The sequence below is a fragment of the Podarcis melisellensis genome (assembly GCF_964234715.1).
Source record: "Podarcis melisellensis genome assembly, chromosome: 9".
Classification (NCBI taxonomy): Eukaryota; Metazoa; Chordata; class Lepidosauria; order Squamata; family Lacertidae; genus Podarcis; species Podarcis melisellensis.
Window position 1 is genome coordinate 22,457,365 of NC_138541.1, and position 23,907 is coordinate 22,481,271.

General features: G+C 45.6%; 1 protein-coding gene across 1 annotated transcript; it reads right to left on the bottom strand.

Moving 5' to 3' along the window:
• Positions 1-458: 458 nt before the first annotated feature.
• PPA2 (inorganic pyrophosphatase 2) lies at positions 459-23,605 on the bottom strand. The gene is made up of 12 exons (XM_081925245.1): positions 22,702-23,605; positions 18,182-18,246; positions 16,668-16,712; positions 14,402-14,455; positions 13,867-13,986; positions 12,460-12,546; positions 11,373-11,499; positions 6,805-6,932; positions 4,251-4,336; positions 2,728-2,797; positions 1,372-1,411; positions 459-691 (listed from the first exon to the last, which is right to left on the bottom strand). Exons 1-12 carry the CDS (start codon positions 22,901-22,903, stop codon positions 663-665), a joined length of 1,053 nt encoding a protein of 350 aa, XP_081781371.1. The 5' UTR covers positions 22,904-23,605; the 3' UTR covers positions 459-662.
• Positions 23,606-23,907: the final 302 nt, after the last annotated feature.

A 23,907-nucleotide genomic window follows, 5' to 3' on the forward strand; every position in this document is an offset into this window, starting at 1 on the left:
CCCATCGAAAAAGACTGAAAACACCCCGTTCTGCCCTGCCCCCATCCCACTCCTTTAGGGACATCTTTATGACATTTTCAGGTCACTTCTGGGTTCGGCTCTGGGTTCGTAATTGCGCACAAATCGGTCGCACCTAAAACAGGAGTTGCCTGCACTAAAGTGCAAAAATTGTGACAGGGCTGTTTCAGAGTTATTTACGCCAGCTCATTTGGGTACAACTGCTTTGTGCGGGGGCATGGATGTTGAACGAAGGCTCAGAGAAGGCGATGTTTGTCGATAGTCCGAACTGCTCTGTCTAAAAAATAAAATAAAAGTGGGGCGAGGCGGAAAAGGCAATCTGCTTTGTAAAGCACACGTAGGGAGGTTGCAGTTATTACCTAATGGTAGACTTGGTGTAAAAGTGTATCTTAGGTAACAATCTAAAATTTTACGCACACGCACACACAATACCACAAAGAGAATGTAAAATCACTGCTTTTATTTACATGATAGAAATTTGCACAGCACATGTAGACCTGTATCTTTAGAATCCATTTGGTGACATATTCTCTTGCATATTTTCAAAAAAATGTGTGTGTGAAAGAGAGAGTAAATGAATGTGTATAAAGAAGATAGATAGATGTAGATAGATGGCACAGACTGACTTCAGGGAACGCTCATGGTCACTGCCTGAGAAAATGCCACTTATCAACTAAAAGAAAAAACAGAACAAATATTATTCATTACTAGACTGTTCCTTAAAAGGACAGAATAGTCAAACACAGACCACTGCTGTCTGTGCACGAATCAATACATAATCATTCGTTCAGTTTATAAATTGCTTGCTGCAGAAAGTTTCCCTGAGCAACTTAGAAAATGTTAAGAACGTAAAGCATAACATCAGGAACAAGCATAAAGGGGCAGGGAAACAGACATGTTTTTAATTTCTAGCAGAAGCCACACCCCCCCCAAGTTTGTGCCAACCTGATCTCACAGATCTGCTAAATATTTATGCTTAACAGATGTCCAGCAGTTAGCAATGCTTACAAGTAGCAAGAAGGAGCAAAGACGCTGATATAATAATATATGTTAAGTTGCATAAAACCTACTACAGGATATTTTGAATTTCCTTTAAGAAGAATGCCAGTTCTAGAGGTGGTGTGCAAATATCTCATGCCATCATTCCAGTGTTTGGGGGATGGGGGGGGGTATCCTACTTGCTCAAGAATGGTCACAGAAAATAGGACCACAGGACACCATTTCACAATCATATTGTTTTCAACTAGAACAAAACTGTATGTGACACTGAACAAGGAGTGTAAATTATCACATGTATGGCTGATAGGCAGGCTTCAGCTGTGGGATGAAGACACCTGGAAAAATGGGTCTTACCTTCTTTCGAAACAGGATAGTCTTCTGCGGGGGATGGAATCTACAGAAAGAACAGTCTGTTGTATTTACTTTGCATCACCAACATGCAAAGCGATCCAACAAGCTTATAAATCAAAAATTTGACACTAGGGGAAACTAGGGAAGGGGAGGCAGCGGTCAACAAAAGGAGAACTTGCAATTAATTCAGTTGCATACACTTAGGGTTAATTGAAGAAGGGTGTAGCAATTTGGAGGCTGAGCCGAAGAGCTCATGCACACACAAAAAGGGGCTGACTTTGCGTAGGGATTTAAAAACAAAACAAAACAAAAACAAACAAGCATACATTTCATTTAATAAAAAGGTTGCACTGAAAGGCACCATACTTTTACAGCACATTTAAACCATGCGCTGTACATTCTGAACATGCACTATGCATTCTGCTGTAATCAAAAGTGGGGGAAGAAGCGTCTCTGAAAGCTTGGATTAGATTCTTCATAGAAAACAGAAGCTTCCTTGTACGGGCTGCATCTGTGCAACTGCCATGACTCAGTTTACAAAATGGGCACTTCAGGGCATTAATAGTTAAAAATCAGCTGGCTAAATAGCTGGGAACACTCCTGGGGGCGGCGGAAAACTCTCGATGTAACTGATGCAATCATTGCAGCTGGCAAAGCCCATTTATAAACAGATCAGAATGCAAGGCTTCATTTTTAGGATAAAAGCAGGCTCTGATATTTTTAGCTCCTTTGCTTAAGTTTTTGTGTTCTTAAAAAAGAAATTGGAAACATGTGGATGGACTGAAAATAATATTTTAAATAATTCTCTCTTTCTAACACACACACACACACGCACACACACTTTATCTTTTCCTGCAAGATACATTGAATTACACAAGGCAATAAAGTATGCTCTTTGTGATTAAGAGTATACTGCTGCTACTCAATGAGCTTTAAGTGCTAGTAGCACATGACAACAGGGCAAATCAAAGCCAGCACACTGAGTAGGCGAGATACAAATGGTCCACCTTGCTATTATTCAGTATTAGTGAGATAGAAAATCCAGCATTATGGAGCTTTCAGAGAAATAAGTAAAGAGAGAAATGCATTCACTGCATTGAGAAGACCGGTAATGGAATTACTCCGATTGAGAAATGGTAAATAAAACAGTACTTAAAGCTGCGAAATATTTTTACCCCTTGCCACCTAGATTCCCAGTCCCCGGTTCCCTCCATCACACCCAAACACCCTACCTGTGTTCTCCATTTAATTTTCAAGTCAGGTCTTTCCTTTGTTTTACACCTCGCTGCACATTTGGAAATTTTATGCTTCAATTAATGACATACATTTAAGAATCGGGATGTAAAAAAATTCTCTTACAGACTGCACAATAGCTTGCACTTCCTCTTCGTTGCAGCAATATGGACTGGTATCCAGCTGCGTGTTGGTGCTGAAAACAGAACAAAATTACCAACAATTGGGGCATTACTGTCAAGTGCTATGACGGAAAACGTGAACAGGAAGGAACATAAGAAGCTGGTGTTACCCAGAGTAGTTTATAACAACAACAACAACAACAATTTATTATTTATACCCTGCCCATCTGGATGGGTTTCCCCAGCCACTCTGGGCAGCTTCCAACAGAATATTAAAATACAATACCTATTAAACATTAAAAGCTTCCCTAAACAGGGCTGCCTTCAGGTGTCTTCTAAAAGTCTGATAGTTATTTTTCTCTTTGACATCTGGTGGGAGGGCGTTTCACAGGGCGGATGCCACTACCGAGAAGGCCCTCTGCCTGGTTCCCTGTAACTTGGCTTCTTGCAGCGAGGGAACCGCCAAAGGGCCCTCGGCGCTGGACCTCAGTGTCTGGGCAGAACAATGTGGGTGGAGACACTCCTTCAGGTATACTGGACCGAGGCAGTTTAGGGCTTTAAAGGTCAGCACCAACACTTTGAATTGTGCTCGGAAATGTACTGGGAGCCAGTGTAGGTCTTTCAAGACCAGTTTTATATGGTCTCAGCAGCCACTCCCAGTCACCAGTCTAGCTGCCACATTCTGGATTAGTTGTAGTTTCCGGGTCACCTTCAAATGTAGCCCCACGTAGAGCGCATTGCAGTAGTCCAAGCAGGAGATAACTAGAGCATGCACCACTCTGGTGAGACAGTCCACGGGCAGATAGGGTCTCAGCCTGTGTACCAGATGGAGCTGATAAACAGCTGCCCTGGACACAGAATTGACCTGTGCCTCCATGGACAGCTGTGAGTCTAGAATGACTCCCAGGCTGCGCACCTGGTCCTTCAGAGGCACAGTTACCCCATTCAGGACCAGGGAGTCCTCCACACCTGCCTGCCTCCTGTCCCCACAAAACAGTACTTCTGTCTTGTCAGGATTCAACTTGGATTTAACTATTAACCCCACTTCCCAGGGAACTCTGGGAATTGTGAGGGGAATAGGAGCCTTCTAACAACTCTCAGCACTCTTAAAAAACTACAGTTCCCAGCATTCTTTGGGAAAAGCCATGACTATTTAAAGCAGCATCATAGTGCTTTAAACCTCTGGTGCAGATGAGGCCCTAGAATGAGCAAAGTCAAGAAACTCAATATATCCTCAAGTAAAAGCCAAGGTTTTCCTCTCTCTTTTTTTGTGAGCAAAATTACAAGTGGGAGATTACAGGCCAATTTATTTTTGAGCCGTTACTACGGTTTAATTACTGAATAATCTGCGGGGCTCATGCGGTTGTGACTTAATTATTTTATTTAAGTGAAATTGCCAACAAAGGCAGTACGCAGAAGTGATCTTCAGGAACAGAAAGGGAACCACTGTAATAAAAGCCATCCATGTCAATTTTGCATTAATTCACACTGGATTTCAATAGATCCGGGTGCCAAGTGAATGCTTACCATTTTATGGCGCCTCCATCAGCCTTTTTGTGAAGCAAAGCCTTCCAGTACTCATGGGTGGATTGAATGATTTCAAAAGCAAATGCCTGTTTTTTTAAAAAAAATGACAATAAGGTGTGATTCCACCCCCTCTTTAAAATCAATGTTACACTGTATGATTTGCAAAACAAAACAGGAACTCAAAGAACACTTTAAGACTACAGGCTGAACAAGAGCTTGGAAGGTCCCAATACATTTGCTAAGCCACTTCCATTCTAAAAATAAGAAGATGTAACCTTCCCCAATTCAGACCAAACATTGTGGAAACTTCCAAAAAAACACTGATCTGCTCCCAAAAAAGTAGAAGGGGGGTGAGACACATCAGGAATGGGAATGCGCATTTCATAAGAATGGAATGGCCTGAGCACAGCCATGCTTCATGCAGGCCATGGGAACTAAGCCATATTTGGGGAAAGACTAACCCCTCTTCGCATTCCCAGAACCGTTTTGTGAAGCCTCTCCAAGTCAGTTCAAATAGAGAGTGAAATAATTCAGCTCATGCCTTGGCTCTGCTCTAGGCAAAGCTTTTCAACAGATGCTTAATTTTTTAAACGCCAGCTGTTTTGGCAACGGCCCTCCCTGGACCTCAGTGAAACAGTTGGAAAGTGTCTAATTAAGGTCAGTCTGAGAATATAACTGAGACTTGGGAGCTTCCCTCAACCTCAAAGAGGGAGAACATTGCAGACCATCAACGAGTTTACAACAATATACTTCAGGAAAGGGAAACTTTCAAACGACCATGCAATTATTTGGAAGTCGCAGGCACTGGGAAGACAAGGTGGGTTTTCTTCCAAAACTTCCTAAGTTACAGCAGCAGAATTGTCTACAAGACTAACTGGATCTCTTTCTTATTGCTGTTGTCACAATCTTTCAAAATCTGCTGTCAGGTGGCTGTTGCAGTTGCTTGAGAGTAACCAGGCAGGACTCCAAACCTGTCTTTTACAGGTTTTATTTTGGTGCAAACTATTTACAGTGAAGAGCTCCAAAGCTCATGTCTGGCTCAATCGCTAGCAGAATCAGGGAATGGTCTTTTTTTGGACCTCCCCCAACATAAGAGTTTCGTTACCCCCAATCTTCTCCTTCCCTCTTTGGGCCTTAAGCTACTGTGCAGTATGGCCGATGGCAAGGGCGTGTTTCCCTCCTGTCTGGCTTGCCCAGGAGTGGTGTTAAGGCTCCCACCAGCATCTTCTGGTCCTTGCACCTCTGCCCCACTAGAGGTGGGGCTTTCCTCCTCCCCAGAAGGGAACTGCTTCACAAGATTTTTGTGGGCTCCCTGTAATACAACTGCCCTTCTATTCCTCACCTCTGAGCCGATGGCAGTTCCCTGACATCTGCTTATAACCCTGAGAACTGCTGACCACAAGGGCCGGCTGCATCAAGCCAATGGCCCATTTATTTCAGCACCCTGTTCTCACAGTGGCCACCCAGGGGCTTGTGGGAAAGCTACATGCAGGACACCTGTGGCTTCCAGCAACTGGTACTCAGAAGCACTGCTTCCTCCAACTGTGGAGGCACAGCATGGCCATCATGGGTAGAGGCCATCTTCTCCAAGAATTTGTGTCCTCCTCTAAGATAGCAGCCATCACTGTCTCCTGTGAGAGCAAGTTCAATAGTTTAAAGAAGTCCTTTCTTTTTATCTGTCCCAAATCTTCCAGCTTTCAGCTTCACTGAATGTCCCCAAGCTCAAGGATTATGAAAGAGGCGGGAAAACCTTCTCCACGTTCTCCATGCTATCTCTATTATGTTCCTCGCCTTGCTTGCCTTTTCCCCTAAACTAAAACGTATCAAGTAATCTCCTCAAAGGTGAGTTGTTCAATCCTTTTGACCTCTACGCCTGGGTATGAACACAAATACAAAGACATTTGCGCACATGCACATAGTCAAAGTCAGCATAGGTAGCCTTCCCATCACCATCAATGGATCTGTTGAAAAAGGCAGGGTTTGAACCCTCCCCACACGCCAGCACTGGAGAGGAAGAAAACACTGTCTTGTACTCTTACAGAAGATGTAGAGGGGCTTATCTCAGATCTCAGCACTTGTGACGATGAGTGCTGAGATCAGAGACGAAAGATCACTCAGAACGTTCTTCAGAGATCCTCCATAGGGAGATAAAGAGCTCTTTTATATATAAAAAAAATAACCCTCAACAAGACAGACAGGGAGATTTATTATCTGGCAAAATGGAGTGATAAAACTGGAGAGAGGGAAAGGGCTGGAGGGTCACTTCTTGTGGCTTGGCCAGCCAGATTTGGCCCGCAGCCTGTGTGTTAATTAGTTCTGCTTTAGTCCTACATGGTGAGGCTCAATACTTCTTGTTCCATAGCCGAGCATGGAACTATAAAGGTGAACTATCTGGTGTACATTTTTAACACAAATAAAAGTTTACTCTATTTGGAGATTCCCACCCCTTTTTTGCATGAGATTCCAGAACTCTTCTGAAAGTTTTATTCCACAGAGTACAATTTCAATGAGAACCATTAGCAAATCTGTCATCTTTCAAAAGGAAGTACCTCACCTTGTCTTTAAAAGTGCCATTAAAAGCAAACTGATTTTCTGGTTTCCTGTCGGGAACTTTATATAATCTGAACCAGTCAACCGTAGCTTCAAGATAACCTGGCTTGAACTTCCGGACATCATCAATATCTGCAAAGGGTTAGAAAAACAGGTATCTATACCTATGCACAAAATAGCGCTATATCCCAATTTGCCCCAACTCCATAGGGTCTAAATGTACATGCAAGTACATGTAAGTAGACCACTGGTCTACAAGGTGACACCTGCAAGGTCTCCAATAAAACACACCCCACAAATAGAAACAATTTGATTCATTTCAGTGAGTGAGTGAATGGAGGTTTCTGTAAAACTAAAGTCAATGGGTTATGGGTTAGTCCCTGCTTGCAAAGAGTTCTGGATGTACAACAGATACTGTGCATTGTATATAATTTCAGTTACTGTGCCATATATGTACACATTGATTCTGAAAACCAACACTGGAAGTCTATGTAATTTATTACACTGGGATGGGATTACATCAGGGATGGGGAACACCCTCCAGATGTTGCTTGACTCCAACTTCCATCAGTCCCAGACATCATAGTTGATGGCCAGGGGAGATGGGAGTTGTAGTCCAACAGCATTTGGAGAGCCACAGGTTCTCCTGCCACAACCTGGTGCCTGCCAGTTGTTTTGGACTACAACTCCCATCATCCTTGACTATTGACCATGCTGACTGGGGCTGATGGGAACTGGAGTCCAGAAGACTTGGAAAGGCTGAGCTCGAGACTGCTGCTTTTTGGTAGCTCAGGAGGCAGTTCCACCAATTTGCAGAGGTACAGTTGAGAGACTGTTGAGAGACAGAAGCTCCGTATTTTTCCTTGATTTGGCATGGTGGCTCACTAGAACACAACAGGAAGAATCTTGCAGCAAACTTTCACAGCAACTACTGCTCCACTGTTGTCAAAAGAATAAGGCATGCTTTGTACATGATGGCTCAATTCTGCCTGAGGCAGCAGTGGCATGGGCATAGTGTGGGCAGGCCCAAAGGGGCGGTTGCCCTGGGTGCAAAATTCATGGGGAAGTAAAATTTCAAGAGGAAAAAATAAAAAATAGCGCTCTTTCCTCCTCACACAGATCTTCCAGTGTTCGCATGGGTAGACTGAGGAGCAGATTTGGGCACCCTCTGCATGGGTTTCTGAAAGATACCCACTCCTGACCAATCCCCCATCCTGCCGTGCCCAACGCTCATAAGGTGCTGTGAGCTATTGACCCTTTGTTCCAGCTTATCAGCAAGCAGTGCTGAGGATACTTGCCTTGCCCTGGGCACTAGTAACCCATGCTATGCCACCGAGCAGCAGGGAGCTATGACTGACACACACACACACAAAACTCCCTGGCCAGCCTAAAAGTGCCTCCAAGGTGAATAATGGACTCTCTTCCTCCATAATGAGGAAGTACCGTCACTCAGCGGCAGACCACACAGGAGAGTCAAGGTTTGTGTGGACGTAAGCAGCTGCCTGATACAGAGTCAAACCACTGGCTCATCTTGCTCAGTATTGTCTACAATGGATGGTAGCTGCTCTCCAGGCTTCCAGACCAGGATCTCTCCCAACCCTATCTGGAGATAGCAGGGCCTTTTGCATGCACAGCATGTCCTCTACCACTGAGCCACTCCTCTTCTCTTGTCCGGAGTTTTGGGCTGGGCTGTCATCAGTATGCTGATGACACCCAACTCTATTTGTTGATGGATGGCCATCCTGACTTGGTCCCAGACACACTGATCAGATGTTTGGAAGCTGTGGCTGGATGGTTACGTGGGAGCCGGTTGAAGTTAAATCCTTCGAAGACAGAGGTCCTTTGGCTGGGATGGGATGATATGGGATTGGGGGGGGGGGGCAATTCCCATCTCTTGTGGGGGTGCAATTAGTGCCAGCACTGTCCGTTAAGAGTTTGGGTGTAATCTTTGACACCTCCCTTTCCATGGAGGCGCAGATTGCAGCTATAACAAAGGCGGCATTTTTCCATCTCCACCAAGCTAAGCAGTTGGCTCCTTACCTCTCTCACCCTGACCTAGCCACTGTGATCCACACGACGGTCACCTCCAGACTGGATTACTGTAACTCGCTCTACGTGGGGCTGCCCTTGAGACTGACCCAGAGGGTCCTCACTGCGAGATCACATTCACCCGGTGCTATACCAGCTGCACTGGCTCCCGGTGGGGTATAGGATCAGGTTTAAGGTGCTGGTTTTAACCTTTAAAGCCTATACGGCCTAGGACCCTCGTACCTATGGGACCGCCTCTCCTGGTATGTCCCACAGAGGAACTTACAGTCTTAAAACAAAAACATCCTGAAGGTCCCAGGCCACAGAGAGGTTAGGCTGGCCTCAACTAGAGCCAGGGCTTTTACGGTTATGGCTCCGATCTGGTGGAAAATTCTGTTACAAGAGACTATGGCCCTGAGGGACTTGACATCTTTCCGCAGGGCCTGCAAGACAGAGCTGTTCCACCAGGCCTTTGGTCAAGGCACAGCCTGACTCCCTCCTCTGGCAATCTTCACAGAACTTTGGCCCAATGGTTGCCATCAATTTGATTTGAATTACTTTTATAATGAAATGTTTTTAGAATGTTGTACTATTTTATTGTTGTTAGCTGCCCTGAGCCCGGCTTCAGCTGGGGGTGGGTGGGATATAAATAAAATTTATTATTATTATTATTATTATTATTATTATTATTATTATTAACAGTTAAAGGAGCGTGAAGGATTGGGGAGGGGTGTTCTGGATGTTTTGGGGCTCCTTCCCCACCCCGCTCAGACCCAGCGAGATCTTGGAGAGCTGGTGCCAGTCAAAACAGACAACGCCGGGCTAGTTGGATCACTAATGTGAATTGGCGCATGTTTCTGATGAACGCATGAAAGCAGCCTTGAGCAACTGAATGCCAATTCCCAACTCTACTGGAACTGGCACCATGAGAAACAATTTGTACATAACTACTTTGTGTGCATGTGTGTGTCTCCACATGCACGTGTGGCCATTTCCCCTCTCCCTCTCCCTTTTTCTTTTTCTAGCAAAGCTAACACACCCAATTTGCAGCATGCATTCAGGGGGAGAAAGCCTGTGGGAAGAGGACATATGTTTTTAATGACATCTTCTAAACATTTACAGGAAGCACTACTTCAGACCATATAAAGGCATTTGCAATGTTTTGAAGCGGGGGGAAGGGAGCTCACACACGTTTCAAGCTGCTTAATATTGAATGTTTATTCTAATTCACTCCAATGCATTCATAAATCTTCCTTGCTGCTCAACATATTTAAATGCTATCTGTGGAGAACCAATACAGTACGTTAATGGTTCTAGTTTCACACCTGAAAAAAAACCCTGAGAACTGAACACTAATAGCAATAAAATAGGTCCCAGAGCAGCTTACAAAGCACAGTTCAAAACAACTTGTGAACACAAAACCAGGTGGGTCCTAACAATATACACACCTCAAGTGTCAAAAAGCCAGGGTAAAGCGGTGTGTCTTCAGCATTCACCAGAAGATGTACAGTGAAGATGCCAGACACACCTCTGAGGGAGTTCCACAATTTGGGGCTGCCATTCAGAAGGCCCTCTCCTAAGCCACCCATCCCCAGGCCTCAGAAGGTACAGGAACTATCAAGATGGTCCCTCAAGAGGGCTTTTCAGACAGACCTGAGTCATTTAGGGCTTTAAACACTAACAAGAGCATCTTGAATTGGGCCCAAAATGAACTGGCAATAAGTGTAGCTGTTTTTAAAATAAGGGTTATGTGAGATCTAGAGAGAAACCCATCCAAAATCTTCCTGCTGCATTCTGGACCCATTGACATTCCCGAATCATCTTCAAGGGAAGCCCCAAATTGACCACATTGCAATAATCCAGAGCATGAAGTTCAGGGGCCAAGTTATCCCTGTCCATAAAATGTCGTAACTGGTGGACCAACCGGAGTCCCTTAAAAATTTGGAGGAAGTTGCTTTCAGGTTGAAAAGAATAAAGATACGTTTTCCAAATAAAAACGGCAGCTGTTAATTTTGCAATTATCACTGTGCTTACTTTAAACGTGTCATTTCCCTCCGATTTACAATTCTGTTTACAATTCTCACCTGCGTCCACATGTAACTCAGGCTAATGCTTCGTGCATCTGAAAAAGTGGACCAGTCCATGAAAACTTATGCCATAATAAATTATCTTACTCTTTTAAGGTACCAAACGTCAACAAAGTAACAATAACGATGGGTATTATATATACTGGAAAGTCATGCCATTAAAAGATTGGTTAGGAATTCTATGTTACAAATTCAAATGCCTTCATACGTCACAAAGCAACTCAGATCTAATAAATACAAACTCAAGCCAATTTTTAACCTCTTTAGCTACTATGGCTTTGACCCCAAACACTACAAATTGTAGCTTGGTGGGCAAGCTGAGAAAGTTCTGCTTGCAATCTTCAATGATCCATAGAGCCTCACAACTCTCAAGGTTCCTAACAATGACAGTGAAAACACAGGATGTTTGTAGATTAGGTGCAATGGGTGATTTAACAGGGAGGTTAAAAATACTTACTATGAATCTTCTGTGATTCTGGGTCATCCACACTGAGAGCAAGGACCTTCCAGTCAGTTTCTCCTTCATCAATAAGACCAAGAACTCCAAGGACCTTCACCGGAACCACCTCACCGAGAGTTCGAACCTTAAAAGCATAGAAAACAAGCTTCTGAATTAGAAAAGTACTGCAAAGAAGAAAGACTCAACAATTGTTTTTTTCAGCTATGTCCTAGTTTCTTTCCTAGGCGTGTTAATTTTCCAGCCTGCTTCTACCGCATCAGTGGTATTGTTTCATCTCCCAAGGTCTGAGCATCGCTCCCTCTAATAGCAAACCCAAGTGGTGAGTACCAACAATACTAGAGCTAAAATGGGGTTGAGAGAGGTATTAGGGTGCTGAGGGAACCCCAAGGTTTGCAGAAGTGCAAAAAAACAAACACCACCTATTGATGCTTAGTGGAAACAGAGCATGAAGCATCATCCGGAATGGAAAAATGGAAAACAGGATGGATGAAGGAATGACTTGCCGGACTTCAAGCTTTTATAGCTAGCTTATAGCTAGCTGGCTAGAACTCTGTATAGGTAAAATGAAACGCTGCAATATTTGGTTGCAGGTACCACGGGTGGCGCTGTGGGTAAAACCTCAGCGCCTAGGACTTGCCGATCACATGGTCGGCGGTTCGAATCCCCGCAGCGGGGTGCGCTCCCGTCGTTCGGTCCCAGCGCCTGCCAACCTAGCAGTTCGAAAGCACCACCGGGTGCAAGTAGATAAATAGGGACCGCTTACCAGCGAGAAAGTAAACGGCGTTCCGTGTGCTGCGCTGGCTCGCCAGATGCAGCTTGTCACGCTGGCCACGTGACCCGGAAGTGTCTGCAGACAGCGCTGGCTCCCGGCCTATAGAATGAGATGAGCGCACAACCCTAGAGTCTGTCAAGACTGGCCCGTACAGGCAGGGGTACCTTTACCTTTACCTTTACCACGGGTCTAAACTAAAGTTTTGAACCCTATCTCCCAGTTGGACTGCTGCGGCCTACTCTCCTACTTCATAATAGAAAATAAATGTCTGAAACATTAGATTAAAATCTAAAGCAAGTAGTTAACACAGACCTGGGAACCAATTTCGCAGACGTCAATGGGATCATTGTCACCACAGCATCCTGTGCTATCATCTTTGTGATTGGGATCTTCCCAAGTCTGTTGAAAGCAAGGAAAGATCTCAGATTACCAGTCTGTATGGGTTACAAAGATTCCAAAAATAAAGAGCCATGCTTCTTGCGTGGACTAGGTTTAATAGTGACTCTCATTTCCCTTGAGACCATGGCACACGGGTGTCACCAACAAATAATACAGGGGAACCTGTGGCCCTCCAGATGATGTGTGGCTCCAAGTGTCAGGTATGGTAGGAGTTCAAGTCCAACAATTTCTGGGGGTGAGGGTCACATGTTACAGGGTGTTTGGCTAGGGTAGAGATCTGGGTCAAATCTTCACTCTGCTGTAGAAAAGTAACAGCCCTCTTTTATAAGGTATTGTGAAGCTATAATCAGGATGGGGGTGTGTGTTTTGACATATAGTCCTGGACAAAAATATAATGAATGACATATCAGTGCTAAGGAACAGATTCATAATAGGCACAATAGGCCAGCAGTTGTCCCACCTCCACTTTGATGCTATTCACCATCTGCCCAAAGTTTTGAATATAACATAAATGCATTATGCAGAAAAACCCCTGGACATTAGCCTGGTTCACACATAACATTAAGCCATGGTTCATGTTAACCATTATTAAGGATAACCATAGTTAATAGAGTATAATTAAAACTGAAATTTCTGGCAGACAATGACTTAAATCTTGGTTTATTAGGTTCACCCATTAAAGGAGGAAAAGCCAGGAAAATTGCTCTTTGTTGTGGATCTATAATTTTGGGGACATGACAACTCCTTAACCATAATTGAGGAGGAGGTCCAGTCTCACACAAAATGCCAAGATGAGGATAATGTAACCTAAGTTTTATAAATCGGCTACAAACGTTGGTTAATGGGCAACCTTTAACCATAGTTGATAAACCATAGTTAAGCTACTTGACCGGGTTCACACATGATGCTAAGCCATGGTTTAGTAAACCATAGTTTAATAAACCATGGTTTAGTAGTATGATAGTCTCTTAATCTGAAGAGTTGTGAGTTTAAGGCCCATGTTGGGCAAAAGACTCCTTCACTGATGGCTTTTGTGGCTCCTTCCAACTCTATAATTCTGCATGACTCAGACCACTATGAGCCTGCATGACTATTTTCCCAGAAACACATACATTCTGCTTTTAAATACTCCTCAAAACTAATGGGCAAATATTGTTACATAATGTCTCCCCAGCCCTTTAGCCAATGCACAAGGCTTCTGAACACCTTTGTTTTCCATGCAACCACTTTGCATTCATAAAAAATTACAAGAATTATGACTAGACTTTACTGAGACGACAGAAAACTTTCACATAGAGAGAGGGGGGGAAACCACATTACCTGAGGGAAGGCCCCGTAATTCCAAATATAGCCCTTATGGGGAAAGATATTTGCCACGTATCGCAGCTTGCCCTGCTTTACATCTTGCTTAATGGGATTCAATGGCTCCTTTGTGGCAATCTGGAACATGTTGCAAAATGGAGAGGAGAGATTTGGGAAGGAAGGGGAAAGGAGGATTACTGTAAAACGATTCAACTGTTTATCCCCATAGCGTACAACACAACAAAGCATCAAGCTTTATATATTTGCCCCATCTCCCAAAGTGAGGGAAACAGTACATTGAACATATTTGTTTATGGTGATAAAAATATTTGGGTGGGTTAGGGAATTCCCTTGGCATGCCAGTCCAAGTGATATTAAATGCATCTTTCCATTTAAAGGAGGCTTTATTTAAAATGCTGTTTGTGGTGTGTTCAAGCCATTGACAACTTATATATCTTATACTCTCATCAAAAGAATAGTTTTCGGGCCTGAAGATGCACTTTTGCCAAGCTCCACTTGTATTACGTTTTTGCAAGCTGCTGTCCATGGTTACCTCCATTTTAGCATTCGTCCAGCGAGGCACTTCTACAACCATGTTAAGTACAACCTGAACAGAAGAAGAAAAAGCGGGTGGAAAGGAACAACTAAGAAATTAATGGGAAACACACAAATCTACAGAGAATGAGCACAGAGCAACCATGGTTATTATCATACTCTTCAGGGTCAAAGGAAACACAGTGCTAGCTCTCTGCTGGCAATGGCTGGCCAGCTGGGAGCCAGCCTCAAGACTTCATGCTTGCTCATCGCAGTCCCTCCCCTTCCTAAACACGGTTAGAGCAGCCCATTGGCAAATATGGCCCACCTCCAAAGAAAGACCACATTCACACCATACAATATTACGATACAGTGGTACCTCGGGTTACATATGCTTCAGGTTACAGACGCTTCAGGTTACAGACGCTTCAGGTTACAGACGCTTCAGGTTACAGACTCCGTTAACCCAGAAATAGTACCTCGGGTTAAGAACTTTGCTTCAGGATGAGAACACAAATCGTGTTCCGGCGGAGCGGCGGCAGGCCGCATTAGCTAAAGTGGTGCTTCAGGTTAAGAACAGTTTCAGGTTAAGAACGGACCTCCGGAACAAATTAAGTACTTAACCCAAGGTACCACTGTAGTTTTAGGTAGAACCTTGGTTATCAGTATTTCCATGGGCTCTGTGAAACATCTATAGACATCTATAGACAAAGTGTGGTGTAAACTAATAAATTGTTTAATTTTAGGGGGTGTTTACATCTGGCAAACATCAGCCATAGACCATGAAGACTGCCTTATAGGATGAAAGTGACAGACAGATCTGAGTTGTTTGCATGGGGCATCAGTGGAAGAAACTGCTTGGTCAAATACAGCAATTCTGATGATTGCATAGATTTATACCTCTGGTTGGTAGTGTCATGGCTGTTTATGGAGAGGTAGAGGGGAAGAGGCAGCTGTGAGGGTCATGTGGTGCAGACATACTGGGAAAGCTAGTCTGGTGCGCCTGCTGGTATGTTTGCACCACACCAACATCTCACAACACTTTCCCCCTCCCTCTCTACGTACCATTAACATCAGTGATGAGACCAGCCAGAGTTCATGTGAGCATCTCTGCCCACGCCTGTGATGATAAACTAGATGAACCAGCATGGCAAATTAATCCACAAAGTTCTTGATAGCAGAATGAAGTTCCAGAAAAAAAGTCATCAATTCATGGGCAGTCCTACTTAACACTGGGGAATCTGAAACTTTGAATGGTCCTTCATGATTGCTGTAGGCAAAATGGCTGATGCAAGGCTGTCCCACAAAACTACATCATAGCTATTTTTACAGATTTGACAGAGTGGGCCTGGTAAACTTCTTTAGGAAGCACATTTCAGAATGAAGAAGAACCATCTTTCTCCCATGTGTGCAGAGTTTTTAGGTGGAAGAGCGTTCAAAAACAGCACACGTGACCACAGCCACACGCACCCCGGCCTGTAGTGGCACAGTCAACTTGAAGCATCTTCCAGAAAAATATTGCTATAGGCCATGGATGTCCCGGTCGATCGCCATCTATTGGTTGATCCCCGGGAGGTTTTGGTAGATTGCAGTCAATCGCTAGCTCTTCCATCCAGCCAGCCCCTTCCCCCCGCCCCCCCCCCCGTCCTCCAGATCACTAGAACAGAAGTCAGAGCTCCTGCTGCGAGGCTGACTGTTTCATTAGTGAACTCTTGTTGAGCGGCTTTTTCCATGTATTCCTTAGGCTTGTTCTCCCCCCCCCCTCAAAAAAACATGATTTTTCTCCCTAAGAGAAGCTCAACAACTTTGACCTGAACCCCAAAAAAGGGGTAGATCACTGCCAGTTTTTAATTGTGTGAGTAGACCACAGTCTCTTGGAAGTTGGGTGTCTCTGCTATAGGCAGACGGATTTACTATTTTAAAAAAGTTGCCCAGTTAAAAGAGACACAAAAAGGGTATCTGAGAACTTTCAAGTGATGACATTTGTATCTTGAAACATTTGTCTACTGAAATACGAATTAAATTCCATCTGGAGTAGTGGCAATGACAAATACAGGCTTTGCTGAAATGTATGAATATTTAGTTGAGACCATACAGTGGATATGAGACAAAATCCTCTTACTGATGCCCAGAATTATTGCACCCTAATTTTCCTCAACCCTGGCTTGAAGGTAAGGAACTGAACACATCAGAGATCCATCAGACAGCTGCCTCCCCCACATTTCTCCTTCCCCTGCAAAACTAGGTATAGCAAATAATCTCAATAAAGGGCTCCGTGATCATACCTCACTTTCACTGTTCTTCGACCTCTTTGCAGGAATCTCCTTATCCTGTACAGGAAAAAAGAAAAATCAGTGAATACACAAGGCTAACTCGTAAAGAGACAAGTCTAAAAAATGGGGCCAAGTGATAAAGTGACTATTGAATGCAGGTATCAAGCGCAGCACCAGAGCGTTCAAAAATATTATGAGTTTGCTGGCTAATTACTGTGAATAGGTGTGACTTTGCTAACTAGACTCAACACCTTCCTCCCCCAAAAAAGTTATTTAAAGGTTGTGGATATTTGTTGAATGAGCAACTCAACTGCAGTAGGAATGGGGAACCTGCACCCCAAATGCATCCCTCCAGGTCTCTCTATCTGGTGACCTTTAGGCCACTCCTGCTTGCACAAACCTTGAGAGATTTTGCCTGACTGGAATGCATCCTGAGGTTCTCCATCCCTGAGATGTGTTGATCTTTGAATTCGTAATGATTTGTAATCACGAGGATTGCTATAGAATGCACTATCCTGGTCTCTTGTAAAAATAAAATGCTACATAAAAAAAATAAAGAATGGTGCTCGCTTCGGCAGCACATATGACATACAAGCTACGGGACAAGGATAATTGTGACTTTAAAGATGAATGGGAAACCTCTACAAAGTATTTGAAGACACAGCAAAGCGAACTGGACTCCTCGGCTGGTTTTGAATAAACATTCACAAACTTTTTATTGATAATAATCAGCTAAATAGTTTGAGGATCTATACAACTGTGTTACATGCAGAAAATAGCATTTTTAGAGAAATCAAAGACTGGAACTGAGGGATGTTGGGGGGGTGGGGGGGTTCTGTGGGGGGACGGAGGAAAAATGGGGGGGAATAAGGATGATATGTTTCTGGATAATATGTTTTGTCTTAATTTTGAATAAAAAGTTATTTAAAATAATAATAATAAAGAATGGATCGGCAGACTGTCCTATCTTCCAGAATAGGATATCCTCATTACTGTATTGCAATTCTTGCAAATAATTCTAGACTTGGTGCTTCTTTGACTGCTTCTGCCCCAAAACAAAAAATACATTCTCAAAAACACACAACAGTTAAGGTGTAACGAATTTGTGTATTGAATATTCACTTTTGCTTCTCACATTTAAAATACATCAGATGACCATGAGGATGAGGATTTTAGTAACAAGTGGACCACACAAGTCAGCCCAAATAATGTCAAAAGAACCCAGAATGCAAAAAAGGATGGTACCCTTTTTTGTGTGAATTTTGCTTTAGGAAGCAGGCCATTGCAATTAACGAGGTCTCCTGACCTCCACCAGTGCAAGATCACAGCTCAAATGTCACTGATAATTTCAGAATTGATGAGATGTGGATGAAATGAAACTTTGGCTGAAATGATTTTTTCCCCTGACAATAAAAAGTTATGACTATAGAACTAGTTAGGTTAAAAGTGAAAGACTCATTCTTACCTTAAAAGATCTCAACTTCCAGCAATTTCAACAAATAAAGAGTGTTACATGTGTTAATTACCTCATTTGATCCAGCAAACAGAGGAATGTCATGGAATGGGGAAATGTATTTTCCCTTTGAATTCTCTACAAGATTAAACAAAACGTTATAAGCACAAACACACATGCAGTGTATACAATTGCTTGTATCTCTACTGGTACAAAAAACTAGTTTGCAGTTATTCAGCTATAAACTCTGCTTGCTCAGCTAAAATACTGGCAATACAGTTTTAATCACCTCCTCTTCAAAGCACAAACAATTCACGTTATCGTGGCAGAGAACTAGTTTTCAGCTTGCTTTAAAAGCTGGGTTGCTTTCCTGCTCTACAATCAGTAAGCAATAATATACATTCAAGAATACCTAGAAGCTTGTCTCCTCTCCCACCTCAACACTATGATTTTCAGATCTAAGAAACCAATGATAAAAAAACTCAATTAATTCAATTAACTTTCTAGGTAATAGGGTAGCGCAAGGTTTCCTGGGGATAGTCCCCAGATTTACAAATCAGTCTCCATATAAAATCAATTGAAGTTGAAAAGTGTCTCCAGATTCATTGAAAAAAATCTGGTAACCTTAGGGTAGCAGGTCCTATGTTGTATGACTAGCAACCAGTGTTAGAACTTGCCCACATTTCACCATTTGATGGACCATTCCTTACAAACAGTGAGTAAATCACAAAGAACTGTACCACTAACATGCTGTAGGAAAGTGTTGCTGCCGTGGTTAACCTGCTGTGTGTGCTTATGCAGATTCATTTCATCAGATGGTAGAGGAGATTTACATATAACTGTATGAAGCTACCTTCATGGGAGGCTAGTCACTAGGTCAACACTGGGACAGTACTTGCGGGTCTATAGTACATTGCTTGCGAGTCTATAGTACCTCTACAAGGAAGGAGATACTATAATGGAGATGTTGGTGGTTGAATGTGGGACTCTCTGCACACAACTCATGCACTCCATCCCTAAGCTATGGCTCCCCCAGTCTTCTCATGGGACTTTTTAACCACGAGGGCTGCTGTACATCTGCTCTGCAAATGCAGCAACACTTACTGGGCACGCTTTGCAACGATGAGAAAAGTAAGCATTCATGGTGTGCCTTCCTAGGAACTCAGTTCTATGTCTACTCAGCAGCGGGGCACACTGAATTGATTTCTGAATAAACATGCAGAGGGCTGACCTGCATAACAAGCATTCGCCAGGGGATTTTGCCCACAAAGCCAAGATAAGAGCTTGATTGGTGAGAACTTGTTGTTCTCAGTGGCCCCAAGCTACAAGCAGGGCCTATTATTCTCATTGCATAGTGGAAATTGTTATTAGCTGTGGCCAAGACTTCCTAGCACAGGTATACTCAGCAAAACCCGTGCAAACGTCATGCACAGCAATCCACATACATCATACATGGGCAAACTAATATAAGTGTACTGGAAGAAGCAAAGATCACCAGTGTTGAAGCAATGATTCTTCAACATCAACTTTGTTGGACTGGTCATGTTGTGCGGATGCCTGATGATCGTCTTCCAAAGCAACTACTCTATTCTGAACTTAAAAATGGAAAGGGTAATGCTGGTAAACAAAAGAGGTTTAAAGTCTGTCTCAAGGTAAATCTAAAAAAATGTAGTATAAACACTGACAACTGGGAAACACTGGCCTGTGAGTGCTCCAGTTGGAGAACAGCCTTTACCAAAGGTGTCATGGGCTTGGCAAACCCACACTTTGTCAAATCCCGCCCGGAAACCTATGTCCCCACTGTGGAAGGACATGTGGATCCACAATCACTTACAGACTCATTGTTAAAACCTTGTTTATGGAAGACAATCTTACTCGGCTATGAGAGATCGCCAAAGAAGAAAAAGACATGGGCAGTCCACATATGGTGTCCAGACTGGAAAAGCTGGTCCCATCTGAAGATCTCCAGTACTGTACATACTGTTGCTTCACCCCACTGCTACAGGCTGCTTCAGAATTAAGCTATCATGGAAGAATCTGCCTGATGTGTATGTGTGATTATTGCATGCACATAAGCATACAGTTGGATCAGGCCAATGGTCCATCTAGTAGAGCATCCTATTCTCAGTGACCAACCAGACACCTGTGAGGAACCAGTAAGCCGGACCAGAGCACCTGAGCGCACCCTCGTCCTGCAGTTCCCAACAACTGATACTCAGAAGTGTACTGTCTCCAACTGCAGAAGCAGAGCAGGGCCAACATGGCTAGTAGCCAGATGGCCTTATTCTCCAATACACACTCCAGGATGCTTACAAGTGGCCTTGGCTCTACACTACAGTGGTGCCTCGCAAGACGAAATTAATTCGTTCCGCAAGTCTCTTCGTCTTGCGAGTTTTTCGTCTTGCGATGCACGGTTTTCCATAGGAATGCATTGAAAATCAATTAATGCGTTCCTATGGAAAAAGCCTTCCCCCGACCTCTTCTGGCGGGCGGCATTTTAAAATCGCCCGGAACAGCGGAGGACTTCTCCGCTGTCCGGGGCGATTTAAAAGCCCCTGGGAAGGCAGGCAGGGGGGACAAAGGCTTTCCCGCCCGGCCGCCCGGCTTCGGGACATCGTTCCGATGCCGGGCGGCTGGGGGAGGCTTTCCTGCCCCACCGCCCGGCATCGGGACGATGCCCCGATGCCGGGCGGCTGGGGGAGGCGTTCCTGCCCCACCGCCCGGCATCGGGACGATGCCCCGAAGCCGGGCGGGGGGGGGGAGGCTTTCCCGCCCGGCCGCCCGGCTTCGGGACAACGTTCCGATGCCGGGCGGCTGGGGGAGGCTTTCCTGCCCCACCGCCCGGCATCGGGACGATGCCCCGAAGCCGGGCGGCTGGGGGAGGCGTTCCTGCCCCACCGCCCGGCATCGGGATGATGCCCCGAAGCCGGGCGGGGGGGGAGGCTTTCCCGCCCGGCCGCCCGGCTTCGGGACATCGTTCCGATGCCGGGCGGCTGGGGGAGGCTTTCCTGCCCCACCGCCCGGCATCGGGACGATGCCCCGAAGCCGGGCGGCTGGGGGAGGCGTTCCTGCCCCACCGCCCGGCATCGGGATGATGCCCCGAAGCCGGGCGGGGGGGGGAGGCTTTCCCGCCCGGCCGCCTGGCTTCGGGACATCGTTCCGATGCCGGGCGGCTGGGGGAGGCTTTCCTGCCCCACCGCCCGGCATCGGGACGATGCCCCGAAGCCGGGCGGGGGGGGAGGCTTTCCCGCCCGGCCGCCCGGCTTCGGGACATCGTTCCGATGCCGGGCGGCTGGGGGAGGCTTTCCTGCCCCACCGCCCGGCATCGGGACGATGCCCCGATGCCGGGCGGCTGGGGGAGGCGTTCCTGCCCCACCACCCGGCATCGGGACGATTCCCCGATGCCGGGCGGCTGGGGGAGGCGTTCCTGCCCCACCGCCCGGCATCGGGATGATTCCCCGAAGCCGGGCGGGGGGGGAGGCTTCAAAAGCCGTCCGGGGGCTTTTAAATCGCCCCGGACAGTCCCGGGGCGATTTAAAAGCCCCCGGTTAGGCAGGCAGGGGGGGCAAAAGTCTTTGCCCCCCCTGCCTGCCTTCAAAAGCCGTCCGGGATAGCGGGAAGCGCTTCCCTGCTATCCCGGACCGCTTTTAAAATGCTGGCGGTGGGGAGCAAAGCCTTTCGCCCCCGCCGGCCTTCCTGGACCTCTTCTGAAGTCCGGTGGGGGGGGGGAGGCTTTGCTCCCCACCGCCAGCATTTAAAAAACGGTCCCCGAGATTTCCCTATGGGCTTTCGTCTTGCGATGCAAGCCCATAGGGAAAATCGTCTAGCGAAGCGTCGCAAAAACCGAAAAACCCTTTCGTCTTGCGGGTTTTTCGTCTTGCGAGGCATTCGTCTAGCGGGGCACCACTGTACTTGCACTCCTGTATGTGATATGTTTGCTATTTGCACTTTGTGGGCTTATCAGTTATTCAGATCCACACATTAGAGTTACAAACCGAGTCTCCTGTCACTGCGGCATGCGAAAAGTGATTGTAAGTGCAAGGCAGGCCACGCACCAAAATTCTGAATCAGGCTTTGATTTTTGTAATTTAATTACAATTACAATTTGAGCCTCGCCAGGGCAGATTCCAGTTGGCACCCGAAAATGAATCACTGCCCCCTCCCCCACTAGGAAACGCCAACAGCGGACTAGATTAACCTCTGATCTGATCCAGCAAAGGATCTTAAATTACTGTATAAACAGTCGACACCGGGAAAGGATTCTTTCCCTAAACGCCACTCTAGGACGCCCGGTAATTCATTACGCGTTTAGAACGACAGTACAATCAGAAGGGAAGGGGGCGGAACAACCCCGAGTCCTGCCCTAGAACCCTGTATTATTATTATTATTATTTAATTGCTCTTAAATTCCACCCATCAGAGAAGAGAGGGGGGGCGGGTCTTCGCTGGGCGCTGAAGCCCCGCCCTAGAACGCCATGTAACAAAGATGAAAGCAAGCGAATGTGCCAGCAGCGTTCTATAGAACGCCGGCGCGTTCGAAGGAAGCGTCGCCGCTGCCGCTGCCCACGCGGGTCCTGCCGAGCGGCTACTTACTAAAGTAAAGGCGGAAATCGGGCGAGTGGAGCTGCCCCCGCTGCTCCGTGCCGTACTGAGCCATGAGGCCGCCGTGCGAGCGGCAGATCAGCACCCACGGCTGCAGAAGCCGCGCCGGCGTCCCTCTCGTGCACGAAGAGCGGTGGCACTGAAGCGCCCAAGGCAGCCACAGCAGCCGACCCAAGCCAGCCCCCGCACGCATGCTTCGTGCTTTCCGCTTCTCCGCGCAGTTCCTCTGGCGGCGCAGCGGGTGGAGCTCGGAGCATGCTCAGCAAACGGCCTTGAAGTCGCAGCCCGGCCGCTTTTGCCAGCAGCCTGGTTTCTCCTCTCGGTTAATCAGTAGGAAACGGGCATCTAGCCAGAAACCGGGCAATGGGGCTTGTGGGTAGTCCCGCGGGGGCGAGAAACCCGCAAGGAGGGGATCTGGTTTATCAGCCTAGCCCGAGGCAAAACCCGTCCATTCGCCGTAGCTCCGCACTTCCAGTACTTTTCAATGGCAGTATTTGCCACGGAGCTCGGAGGGAATTTACTTCCGAGTAAACATGCAGAGAGACGGGCTGCCGCCGTCCTGAGCACGTTTACCTACGAGGAAGTCCCCGGTACCTGAGTACGATTTAATTTGTGCAAAACTTAACGTTAGATCGGGTTGCACTCTGCTATTTTCCTGCATTTCCCGAGTATGAGAAACCTCAGTAAATAGCGAAATGAGTTGAAAAGCAAAAAAACCTATTCGCAGATACAGCCGCGGGCAGATTAAAACGGAGCGTTGTATCCACTTCCGGTACATTAATACTTTCCGAATGTAAGTTGTTTTCAGTGGGCTTCCTCCGAAGAAAGTGTGCAAAGGATTGAAACCCCAGCAGGCTGGTGCGCTGAGAAGAAAGCACGTGGAGGGATTTTAGAATTTACACATGGGATCCTTGTCTCTACTTTCATGATCGTAAATGGAATATAATGGATTCTAGTCAGCCTTATTGAAAGGGCTGAAGTTTGACAGACTTGTGGGCAAGTTCCCAGTCTTCCTGTGTTTATTCCCTAATACATATATTGCTGTATAGTTTTGTTTTTAATTACAACATAAGCTATTTTGATCACTATGGAAAGGTGGGATAAAAATATGTCAGATAACACAAGGTCAATAGGATTTACTTTTGTTTTCTAAGATTTTTCTAGCACTTAACATTTCATTTAACAAAATGTATACAC